Here is a 13303-nt window from a genome sequence, read left to right as displayed (position 1 = left end):
TGCAATGCCTGTGCCACCGAATCCAGGAATAACTCACGTGACTCTGTTACCCCACCTAATCCTTGTTAAGCACAGAGAAAAGACACCCCAGCTGCTTTAGAGATGGCGTAATCTCAAATACTCCTAGATGTCCCGATGCTCCTCTGTGCGACCCTGAGAAAGTGTGCTAACTCCAATGCTGCCGCTGACAGGCCCGGGTTCCAGCAGAATATTTTTTACATCTTTTTTTGGTGTATCACGTCTCACACCATCGTGCATCTCTGCAGCTTCAGGACGTGCCGTCTAAGTCTCCTGGGGCTCACTGATATCACATATCCCCTGGCAGCTGTTTCGCCCAAATCCTGCTGTTCAATGTGTAAATAGTTCAGATCTATCTTGTTACATTGTGTGGGCTGACAGATTTAGTCATCAAGGAACACAATATCCTGGCAGGTATGCAAATGTATGTAAATGACAGTTGTAGTTAGGGTGAGACATTCCTAGTATCATAGCGGCCGCTGAATAATTGTGTCAGTGTTGCAGCTGAGTCTGTTTCCGATTCTTATATTTTCTCCAAATACCACACCTGTACTAGCATGAAATGTAATGCCAGAGAACTTTGTAATGCACAAAATAGCTTCCATCTCCTCCTTCTTTTTATGGACAGAGTGACTCAACGAGGGAAAAATGCTCTCCGAGACTGTTCACAAATGCCAGGATCTCCTTAAAACAGTCCTTGCTGGAATCTGGATAAGCTCAGGAAAGAGCGTCACGTTCGATGGTATTGATGATCGCAGCCGCGGCCGGTGTCACTTCGTGTGCCTGGCCTCAAGCTGAGGAAAGGGAGTTGGCGGGGTGGGGTGAGGGGCTTTGCGGATATGGCGACGACATATGCCTAAATCTGGCAGCATGCAATCGGCCTCACCGCTATATGACAAATGACATCATTTTGCCATGGAAAGAAGGCTGGTGGAACTTTGCAGCAGGAAGTCAGCTGCCTACTGGCGGCTGCCGTGCACCGTGGTTAGAAAAATATTCTTTCCATTCCTAAATCCTGTCCCCAGACAGATTTCTTTCTGCAGAAGTTGTGTAAATTCTGCACTTTTTATGAGGCTGCAATGCAGTCCTGTTTGTAGCCTATTTTTAGATTTATCCTTACACGTACCATTTTAAGGCACATCCCTCGTGTTATTATTCGCACTGAAATATAAAACCATATTCCAATTAACAACAGAAATCACTAAATAGGATCCCAATACATGTCCAAGTTAATGCTTGGGCATTTTCAACTAGCGGATTAGCATGAGAAACTAAACTCTTACCATTAAAGCACAAAGACCTGTAAACTGTAAATCACTTGTTTGCTAAAACAGATCAGAAGTAATCAAGGCACTACCTCACCTCTATGTTAAGTTTTGCCAAGGGTATAATCTTATTCGAGGGGTTAATCTCGGGTCACTTTGGGAAGCAAACTACCACAACCTGACAGTGTTCTGTTGGTGATTATAGTCTCACATCATTGCTGTCTGTGAATCCCTGACGCCAGAAAAATGGATTTAACATTAATACGACACAGACACGGTATTCAGACATTTCTGTGTCTGACTGTCTACATTAACCAATAGATAACGTTTTGGCATGTAATGTAATTAACGCGGCCAACCCCCCGCCACAAAAAAAGTTTTTCTTTTCATATGGCCGGGAAATTGTTTTGGAAGTAAATAGCACTCATTTCATACAGTCTAGCTGAGAGTGTGTGTGTGTGTTTGATCCAAATTAATCTTGACTATTATTGCACATTTGAAGATTGGGCTTGGGTCCAAAGAAGCATGCTCTCTCAATCCGTAAGGAAAATAGTGGACCTTGCGGTGCCACGTTTCCATGAGGTGGTTTTGCCCCAGAGAGCTGTGCTGGGATTACTGAACTCTGAAGTGCTATGGACAATATAACGAATAAGTCTGAGTTCAACTGTGGCGATAACACTGTCTCCAAAACATTGTTTTCTCCATGGGAAGACATCAGACTGATGGCATTCAGATAACCATTTCTGTCCTATGAGTGGCTCTTACTATGGATAAGGCAGAACGACGGTGGCGTCAGTGCACCTCATTTCACACAAAGCAACCCAATTCTTCGCGGGGCTCAAAATGCTCCAGCCACATGAGGATTCCTCCATGCTTTAATTGAATCTAGAAACACCATTACAATTTAATTAAATGCAGCACATTTTCCTCAGATCTGTGGATGACACAGTTGGGGCAGTGACAACCAAAACAGAGCTCTCTGTTTGGTATTCGACAATAATCCCAAAGAACTTAAAGTGGCTGTTAAACTCACGGTGGGAATGACATTTAACTCTGCCTCCTAATATTTCATTATTGCATCTGAGCTCAGATCTAAGAGGTTTGTTTTAGTGTGGATTAGGTTTGGAGAAAATGGGAGAACCCGGAATAACCCCAAAGCATCAGCGTCCAAAATAACAAGCTTTTAGGACCCAGAGACTAAACAGGATCGGGTGACCATCTGTTGCCTCTGGTTCCCTCCTAAAGGTCCACAGTCACAGTTTTCTTCGTGAGCCTCTCAACCCAGGACACACTGTCTAGCGTAAGCATATGGCAGGGCCTAAGCACCTTATTAGTGTACATTACCACTAGACAAATCACATTAACCTCCAAGAAGGTGCCATGGCCATACCTTTTGAGCTGGAGAGGGTACTAATACATGTCTTAATGACAATTAAGCTATCTGTATTCTGACTGCTGCGGCTGTTATGGGGGAACAAAGTACTGTAAGAGGCTCACAGGGGGGCTGATGAAACAAATGAAAGAGCAGCACCCACCTCCTGGGAAAAGCTGCGAGTTGCCCTGAGTTGCTCAGCCTAAGCCGCGCTAAGAAGCAGGTTTGAGTGTCTCTGCTGGCACAAGAGATAATCTCGTCCTTCTATATGATTGACCCGTGTTTTATCGAAAAAAAAGAATTGAGTTGAGCTGCACACAGGAAGGATAAAGGTGGGATGTCCAAACAACCAAGTTCATTAAACTGGGGAAGTCCAGAACAGGTTGACTTAGGGGAAGATAGATGATTGTGTAAATTTATGAGACAGCCCATCTGTAGCCTGAAGCTTAAGGCTAAATGGTTAATTACGGTTTATGGACTTCAGCTAGATTGTGCTCTTAAGGGACAGCCTAAATAAAACACATCATTACTCTGAGGGAAGAGAATTGGCTGCCATCGAGGCAAAATTGACATTTTTTAGCCTCTGAGAACCTGTTGCTTTGCAACAAAGCTTCTTTTAATGCAAGCCCATCCAACGGCCATGAATGGCCTCGGTGGAGCTGAGTGCAGGGTGCGAGCTGTCCCGCTGAACAGTTTGCCAAACATAACAGAGTAAACACAGGTTTTCTCACAGTTGACAAGCAATAGAGTGATAGGGATATCTGAAAACTCAAAGCTGCTACCTGGTATTAGGGGTAAGGAATGTTTCTTCTAACGCAGGAAGCTCAGAGGCCTTCGTCTAATCAGGCCTAAAATGTTATACAGCTTTCAGGCTATTTATGCAGTGCTGCATCTGAATACTTTTGCATAATTGTTTCCCCATATGTCATGGATAGTGTTTGTGCAGTTTGCAGGCCAGGGAGGAAAGCCAAATCCATAGACACGCTGCCTTTTCTAAAATTTAATATGATTTAATGGAATTTAATGAAGTGATTTGCCTTTTGTGTTTTTATTACAATGGTGTTTCTATTCACTGTGTTGCTGAATATTTGAAAGTGCCTATTTAGCCGTGCATCTGTCGACCACTCAGGGAGAGTTTTTTTTATTTCATAGCGAACGCAGCAATACCAACAGATCATAGCCATTTTGAGAGGTTAAAAAAAAAAAAAATACACTGTCAGTATAACCGGCTCATAACACAACTCCGTAATGTTCATACATGGGCTGCATAAATCCTAAACAGAACTGGAGAAGTGCTAGCACACCTATTCACACATAAACCGCACACATAAAGTTATTCAAAAAGGAGGCAGAAACAGCTACAACTAGTTATGATAAAATTCCCTTTTGAAGAACATGATGTGCTAACCAGGGCCATAAGAGAGTGGACCTTGCCAGGCTGAAGCACTAATCATCCAACCCACGCCACCTTTTTAAACCCCCACATTACTTACCAAAGCTATTTACACAAGCACCCAGATCCAGCAATTGTTAAAGGGTTTACCAGGGAGTGGAAAAGCGAAAACAGGCGATAGGAAAAAACTCTGCAAGACCACATTGTTACTGCAAAGTTTTTTAAGAGCCGATCTAGAATGTTACTGCTCTGTTAAAGTTCATTTGAGGAACCTGATATTTCATTTGGCAAAGAATCGTGTTGCCACTAGACTGCAGACTGTCTGAAACCTTCTGAAATGAACCCTGAAGATTTCTGTGGCATGAGTTGATCAGTGATCTAGCAATATCCATTTTAGCCCAGTTTAATCAGTTCTGGACTTTATTGCTTTGTATTTCTATTTGCCTGACCTGACTAAGAAGGATAACTACTTCTGTTCAAAACCTGATGACAGCCTGAAGATTGACAGATCATTATTCAACTAAATCAAGTTCGAGGGAGAAAAAAACAAAAATCTTAAGAAGACTCCAGGGTTTACATGCCAGATTCATGGGAGCCATTTAACAGAAAAAAAGGTCCTGCTTTTAAATAGGGATGGCCATTAAAATTCTTTATCTGCTAAGCGGTTGTTTAGCCCCCCAAATCTTCCCATCGCCCAACAGCCAAAAGGCCATATACAAACAGCGTGACACTATGGAGCGATGTGTTGGAGGGATGTGAAAGACATGGATTTCTATGCCACCTATCCGCTATAATGGGCATGGGCCAAGGGATTTACTGTGCCTTCTCTTTAATAAATGTGACCAAACGTGGTGCATGTCAATGTGCCCGGAGGACTCTCTTTACCACCGCACGAAGACCCGCGCAAATTCAGATGCAGCACACATATTACACAAGTACAAACACTCACAAAATTAATTGATACACAGAGACGCAGAAGTGCAGAAAGTAGCACACGTACATACTGACTCACAGTACATAAACTAGCTCAGAAACCTGAATATCGTCTAACTTTAATCTCAATTTGTTTAACAGTTACAATATGTTAACTTTGTTAACTAATCCCAATCTTCTCATTTGATTTTGATTTTAATTATTTATAAATTTCTAAAAAACTAAATTCAGGGTCCAAGCATGATCCAAGATGCCAAAAATGAAGCCTGATTCCTTAAAACCCTAATCTTATCTGTACAAACAGACAGGGGGATATTTACCATATTCCAAATAAAAATTCCTTTGGATTGAATATTTTACATAAGTATTGGGCAAAAAAGGATCAATTAAATAAACAAACCCCATTTTCAAAAAAGTTGTATAGCGATGTATAGCGTCCATGGTTTCTAAAAAAACATTCCACTACATCTCAGTCCGTTTTAAATTAGCTTACAGTAGTATCAGAGAAGGTGGTGGTGCATCTGGGCCTTGTTTATATGTATTTTCATATATTTTTTTGCAAGGTACAGTTTGTGTGTGTTGGTGTGAAATGTTCTGCCAGATGCATTTTTGAAAAATTGCTGCAAATATAACAGGACAAAACAGGACAACGTGATGCAGCAAAAAAAAAAAAAAAAAAAAGACACTTACAAAAGACAGAAAGACATATTAAGTACATCCATTCATTCATTATCTTAACTGCTTATCCTCTTCAGGGTCATGTGGAGCTAAAGCCTATCCCAGCTGTCATTGGGGGGGGGCAGGGGTACACCCGGGACAAGTCTACAGTCTATCTCAGGGCCAATCAGTATAGTTGCAGCAGACTTTAACCTGTGGCTGTGTGTGAAAGTGTGGGTGTGTGGTGATGTGTCTTCTAAGTGACTGAGCATGTCATACATTTCAGATTAACAGTGGGCGTAGAAAGAGTAAGTTGAGGGGAGAAGAGGAGGGAAGAAGAGGAGGGGAGAAGACGAGGGTTGAGGCAAGAGAAAATAAGGGAGAAAGATAGAAGAAATAAGGAGAAGATGTACATTACCCCCATGTTCTCTTCTATTAATAATTATGAATCCATAAATAGCCTAAGATACAAAAAAAACCCAAATAATAAAAAAAGAGATTATGTTCTTAGCCCCATGCCCCTTTCCGTTGCTGCAGAGCTGTAAGATGTAAACAACTATAATTTCCAAAACCAAGGCAAAAAGGGCCAGCAGGTTCTCGAAGGCTTCCCATATATTTTTCATTTGTTGTCGCATCTTTCATAATATCCAGCATACAAATAATCTTGATGAACCTGCTGAGCGTTGACCCGATCTGCACACAAGTAAGGATATATTGCTTGTAAATCATTGTGTCTTTGCCAAATAGAGTTAGATGTTCAACCACTTTTAAAAAATGTCAACGTTATGGATCCACCGTCTTCATATAAGAATTGTTTTCAGAATGGAAAGAAGGCTAACACGTGTTTAAGCACTTAAAAAAAAAATCCAAGAACCCACACGACCACCTGCCATATGCATAAAATGATATTTTCTACAATAACAAATGTAAAGCCATTCCAACAACATTGCCTGGCAGGAGTGTTTGCTGCGTGCCTCTGTTGGAGAGCTCATTGTTTTACATTCTGCCAAACAGGCATAACTTGCATGTTGCTAAGCAGTGGCTTAAAAATCTGATTTGCCTGCAGTTAATCAAGATGTTGTCGGAGCAATAAGAACAGCCAAAGGCCCCGCAGCTCACCGAAGTCCTCCAGTATCTGCACAACAAGTTAACTCAGAAATGCTGCAAACAACTTTCCATAAACAAGTAAGTGAGAGAAAAAAATATTTGAGCTCTCTCAACAAGACGCCTTGTAAAACACCTTCGTGTAGATTGTATGGACGAAACACGTTTTAGGTGTTTGTGCTCGGATTTTCAAATCATGGCAGACGTTCGCCCAAATCCTGCTGTTCTCCAAAGCCAGAACCAGTAATGAGAACCAGCTCACCGTGGGCTCTATTGTTTCCACCCATTATATGACAGATTGCAGCCAGCACAGCAAAGAGACTCGTGAAGCCACGGTCAGTTTTTTACTTTGGCTGAAAATACTAAATATGTACAAAGGGGATGGAATACTACTGTACTCAGGGCTCACGGGCCTTGCACTATGATTTATTTATAGAAAAGTTAAAAAAGAAACAATTGCGTTAAAGCGCATTCTTTTTTGGTAACCAAGCATTTGAAGGAGCAGCTGCCACAGAACTCTGGCTTCTGCAGTGACAACAAGCGTGACGATACGGCATATTTTTGACTAATGGATAGCTGAAGTCCTTGGCTGGCAGAATCATACTTTTACAGACCGAAGACTCGGGATGATAAATCCTCTTTGGTCATTTTTTTTTTTCTCTCTCTGTTACATGGTGTTCTTGGAATAAAACTGGTTAAATACGGCAGCAAGGGACGAGAAAGGCAGCCTTTAACATGTTAAGATGAATGTCTGCGGTTGAAAATGGGTCATGCTAGACAGCCGGCTTGGAGACATGTCTGCAACCATCCACCTTCAACGTTTCCTGCCAGATAGCGCCTGGGACGACCATTTCCCCCCACTGTCTCACTCGAGGCCTCAAAAATGTGAGAAAATGCTGCTGGGTAATTTGGCCTGCACCATGATTATGGGGTTTTTGATATTTTGATATTCTACCCCAAATCCTTCTTTCTGCCTCTCACCAACATTGTACTGAAATGCCCTGTCAAAATATTTTGGAATTGTTGTCAGGGCTCTAAATATGGACTCCTTGTCAAGCGTACATAAGGAACTGAGTACGCTTGCTTGTTTATGTGGCACAAACCTCTAAACAACACATGAAGCAAGACAATCTTAAGAAAACATGCAGGAAACATACCAAGTATCAGTAACATAGACTTATTCCTATAATGAAAATGTGACTTGCAATCTATGCGTAGATGATGGATTTCACACTCAAAAGGCTCTTTTTTTAATGTATAAGACTCCAACATAACAAAGAAATAAAAAATAAAAAAAACACATGCAACAATGTCCCCATTCTCACCAAAGCCTTGCACAGTCAAAAATACTTGTTGCGTTAGGAATGGTCACATGGTCAGTGCAGGAATGAAACAGAGCCACCCGCAGACCGTGACAGCTGTGCCAGAGCAGCTCAGGGAAACATATACTTAACTGGGATACCATGTGATTTGGCTGCAACGGGGAAATGCACATACTGTAGTCCTTTAACTGCACATTAACGGGCCTCCGTGCAATAACAAGTTAACCTTTTATCTGGCTACATCAAGCCCCACCACTGTATCCAAATAAACAGGGGATGCTATTCAATCGAACCCACTGAAAGGACTTCTGGGGAATAGGTAAAAAAAAAAAAAAAAAAAAAACACCCACTATTTTGCGAGCTAAAAACTCCCGAATGTTTAGGTTAGTGTGGCACACGAAAAGAGCACCGTGCACACTGTGCACAAATCAAAATGCTGTTTGTTTACATTGCTGTTAGTTTATGAAAATATTTCTTTTCCTTTTGGTTTTGCAGGCGGATTAGACAATGCGTTTCTAGCTTTGGTAAAACTCCACGATGTCCACGTTTGGACATTACATGATGTTTAGATCACGAATTATAAGCTGAATGTGGTTTTGGTTGTGGTGGTGGGTTCAGACATAAACATATCTGAACATACACAAACATAAAGGAGCATATAGTCAGATTCTGCTTAAAACGTTGGTATCAGCTGACCTCACAGCTCCAAACGTCCATTGTGGTTGTACACTACCTGAGTCGGTGGCTGTGATCAGCAGGATGTATTTCCCCTGAGCCTCACGGTCCAGAGTCTGGGTCAGGCTTAGCTGACCGTTGGATGACAGGCTAAACACGCTCTCGTCGTTTCCACCAGTGAGCATGTAGCTCAGCTGACTGTTGGCACCTTGGTCGTCATCTCTGGCAACAACCTTGGTTAAAAAAAAAACAAAGGGCTTTTATGGAGAATTTAAGAACTTTTTCCTTACTTTTTTCTCTTTTTATAAGAAATGTGTTTCCTATTTACTGCTGCAGAACAGCTGTCTGGAACAAATAAAAGAAATAGAACTCTAGCCAGAGCTATAATTGCATTTCAAATTTTCTGTAAATAAACAAGTTACTATTCCATAAAAGCATTGCACATAAATACCACAGTATTCCCTTCTGTAGCAGAGTGGAGGACAGAAGAAGTATGAAGTAGCATAAAAGCATGTTTTAAGCTACACTTGACTTGAAATTTCAGTTTGCTGACCAAGTGGATTAACTGACATTAGCTGGACAACTGCTTTGATTTAATCAAATAATTCATGTTGAACATGGTTTAAATCTGTTTTACCGAACTCGCTGAACGGTTGATTGGCAGCATGATACTCTGCAGCACCAATAAACTGTTATTCCCTTTGTTTATTCATCGATCTTCCCCAGGAGCTCGCAACCAGCCCCCTCCCAAAAGTCACCACAGCAGCCTCTGCTCTAAGAAAACATCTAAGGTTTGTCCTAAGTATGACACTTTTTGCCAGTCCCCTCCTGCTGTGGCACTAAACTACTAACTGGTGAACCACAAAAGCATTTTGGGCTCCTCAACCCAGACAAGCACAGCCAGGTTAGTTTGCAGCTCTGCAGCCCCGTGTGGCAGAACCCTCCATGCCTGGACCTTTTCCCACCACATAACTGTACCCTCATTTCCTCGGGCGTACACAGGCGAAGGAACTGCTCCATCACTGGAAAAAAAGCAATTCCCTTCCATTTTTTTTTTTATGTATGGCTCATTTAGTCATCAGGGTTGCTAGAATGTTAATTGCCTCCTCAAGACATTTAGCCCCGTTTCATATTTCGGTGAAACCCTCTCAAACCCCAAATGTGCAGAGCAAATTGCAGTCCTCTATCATTTCTTTATCATGACATTTTACCAAAACAAGACAAATTTAGCCCACTAGTACCACTGACATACCTGCCTTTATTAAGTTAGTGTTACTACAAATTTGGTTAAAGCATTACGTTGTTTAAAGTCTCAGGACTGTCAAAACACCGCTTTCTTTTCACTCAGCAGGGCCTGTCTGTGAATGTGCTTAAAACTGCTAGCATCTCAACACACAACCACAATTGAAACAAAGCAAACATACTAACCTGAAGAATGTTTTTTGGTAGGTTCTCCAGGTTCTCTTGAACACTGACAGAGTAAGGAGAGAGCTCAAAGGCAGGTGAGCAGTCATTGACATCCAGCAACACGATGTTGACTGTTGCACGGTCCACCCTGGGGCTGCTGCCGCGGTCGGCTGCTTGGACCGCCAACGAATAAGACGAGCGTGCCTCACGATCCAGCTGCTTGGCCACTGAAATCATCCCTGTGACTGAATCAATCCTGAAATCAGAGTTGCTGTTGCCTCCGGAGATGGAAAATCGAATCTGTCCGTTGGTGCCCTCATCAGCATCGCTGGCAAACACCTGGATGACGTCCGTCCCCGTCAGGGTGTTCTCCTCGATCTCGATGTCGTAGATATTCTGTGAGAAGCTTGGTGTGTTGTCGTTAACATCCAGGACAACCATGGTCACATCCATCATTGAAGACAGAGGAGGTTCTCCTTTATCCGTAGCCACAACTGTGAGGGTATAGTTGGAAAGCTCCTCTCTGTCAAGTTCCCCAACCATCCTGACATCTCCATCAATTGTACCAATGCTGAACTTGTTTCCATAAGGTCCCCTGAGGGAGTACTCAACATAGCTGTTGGGTCCACTGTCAGCATCAGTGGCATGGGCTGTAAACACCACTGTGTCCACTGGGGTGTTTTCCTGAATGTAGGTCATCTTCTGGGAGGTGAAGGTTGGCGGGCAATCGTTGACGTCCAGGAGAATGATCGACACCTGAGCGGTGCTGGTGAAGCGGGTCATGGGAGGTGGGGCCAGGTCGTTCACGGTGATCACCAGGTTGTAAAAGGATTGGGTTTCTCTGTCCAAGGCGTTCTTGGTTTGGAGATCTCCTTCCTTGGTAAGAACAAAGTGGCCGTGGGGGTCCCCTGAGGCAATTTTGTAGAAGAGCTGGGCATTTGGGCCTGGAAAACATGCCAAAAGAGTATAAGAATGATCATTTTGACCTTCATAGCCACCAAAATCTATCACCTAATCTAGCGTCTTCGGATTTCTATGCACTAATAACCCACCTAATTTCGTGTTTTATCATGTAGAAAAACCTGATCCAACTAACACGGGCACTTTTGCCAAAATATACTAAAGATAATATTCAGCATTCAAAATTCATTGCCAATCAACTGGAGCGTCATAGAATCTCAAGTGTGGTCTGTCATGACTCACACTGTAGTTTTGTTGTTTATTCAGGTCCCTGCTTCCTCGTCCCTCTGTTCCTGCTCATTCACACTATTACCTGGCCACGCTCTGCTCAGCTGCAACTGCCCAGCAATCAAGTCACAGTGTGTGTGTGTGTGTATATATATAAAACCAGGATTTCCCTGCACTCTCTGCTTCTCTTATGTCTCAGTCACCAGCTTATGTTGACCTTGGATGAGTCTTTCTTGTTTTGCTGTAAGTTTTGGACTGAGATTTCATGTGATACTTAGCTTCTTCTCTGGTCCGAGTTTTACGATTCCTGTTCTGCCCTCATGCTCATGTTTTGTGTCCGGTAGTTTAATTTAGTTGCTTGTTGAGTTTACTTGTTCATGTCTCTCTAGCTCTATAACTACAGAATTTCCTACTTGTTAGTTTTAGATCTGTTTTATCCTAGTTTATGTTTTATGTGACTTCTATTGCATTTTTATTGCGTTGTAGTTTTCGTGGTCATTTTCTTTCACTGGGAGTGAATTTCTGTTGGTCTGTGGATTATCAGCTTTTTAATTACCTTATGTTTAGTTTAGTGCATTAAAGCCTGTATGTATCCTAATTGGTCCTGTTCTGCATGTGGGTCTAAGGTGCTTCCAACCAACCGATACTGAACAAAAACAGGATGTGAAAATGTATGTATGTATAGCAACAAATTCTAGGAACTATTTAATATAACCTTGACTTAAAACAAAAACCAAGATAACAGAAAAAACATTGCAGCACAGTAGATGTCAAACCTGGATATTTGGGACTGCTATCCATTGTTCTAGATGGGATTGTCAAATATGCTGTATGTGTCTTATTTAGGACGTATATGTGTTATCAACATCCATTTCCACATATTGTGCATATAAAACAGCTGAGGCTCAGAATGCTGCTCTTGTCCTTCGTGTGGACGCTCTATTCATGCTGTATGACAGATTGCCATCAAAAGGGCAACACAACTACAAACAACTACATAGACATTTTTGTCGGTTTGGAAAACCCCAAACAAATGAACCATTTTTTAAAATGACATAACTACAATGTGAATGAACTACCTAACCTTGAAATTTAGCCTAATCTGCAGCACTGCCCCTGGAAGAGGGGGGGGGGGGGGGGGGGTTAAGATAAGCTTAAATTGAGCATCTATAATTCAACTCAACGGGGTATTCATGTGGAAACAGCTGGCACCTTCCCACACTCCAGCGTATATTTACAGTACACAAGAAAAACCCCTCGAGTGCTACTTCCATCTGAGTTTCGGCTACACTGTCTCGGGGCGAAGTCTAGAGGTCAGGGGTCACGGCTTAGGAAGTGCTAATAATGGCTGTGTTATTTTGACAGTAGAGAACGCTAACTATATCTTAAAGGATGACACACTCAGATTATGTGGACGTTGGATGAAGAAGCCAAACTATGGTTGAGAACTGAGCAGCGTATTTCCCAGGAATGTAGGTCACTATAACCACATTAGGCCTGGGTGAAGCAGTAATTACAGCAGAGGAAAGTAGCGGCGACTGTTCAAATACCACACGGCACTTCATAAACGCGAAACCCACCACCTGAAACGCTGAAATAACTCAAGCCACTTAATGATACAGTGAAGAGGTTGTATTTCATCAAATCATTTACATGTAAGGCAAAATAAAAACAGAAATTAAAATGTAGGTTTGAGAGCTGCTGTGTAACCAAGCGTCAAAATAAAATGACAGGCCAACATTAAATTAATCTTTCCTGGACAACTCACTCGTGATTTATGCACTTTAAAAGTAGATTACTGCTTATAACATTCTCGCCTTTTTCTGACACTTGACCAGGATTTATCCCGATTTAAATACCCATTAAAATGTGTCTCAGTACACATTTTCCCTTACTTCTACCCCAAAGAGTAAATAAAACAACAAAAAACTGTTTCCATTATGACAATGTGTCTGTTAAGGTCAAAAAG

General features: G+C 42.0%; 1 protein-coding gene across 2 annotated transcripts in view; it reads right to left on the bottom strand.

Annotated features, from left to right (window-relative positions):
* The window catches only part of fat4 (FAT atypical cadherin 4), a 96840-nt gene that overhangs the window by 26293 nt on the left and 57244 nt on the right, over positions 1 to 13303 (bottom strand). For both annotated transcript variants that reach the window (XM_067518221.1, XM_067518222.1), the window contains exons 5-6: positions 10168 to 11090; positions 8798 to 8972 (exon numbers count right to left, since the gene is read on the bottom strand). In XM_067518221.1, coding sequence (XP_067374322.1) covers positions 8798 to 8972; positions 10168 to 11090 — 1098 coding nt within the window. The remainder of the gene's footprint in view (positions 1 to 8797; positions 8973 to 10167; positions 11091 to 13303) is intronic.

The sequence above is a fragment of the Channa argus genome, chromosome 10 (assembly GCF_033026475.1).
Source record: "Channa argus isolate prfri chromosome 10, Channa argus male v1.0, whole genome shotgun sequence".
Taxonomy (NCBI): Eukaryota; Metazoa; Chordata; class Actinopteri; order Anabantiformes; family Channidae; genus Channa; species Channa argus.
The sequence above is the reverse complement of the archived record's forward strand: the minus strand, read 5'-3'. Positions and strand labels throughout refer to the sequence as shown.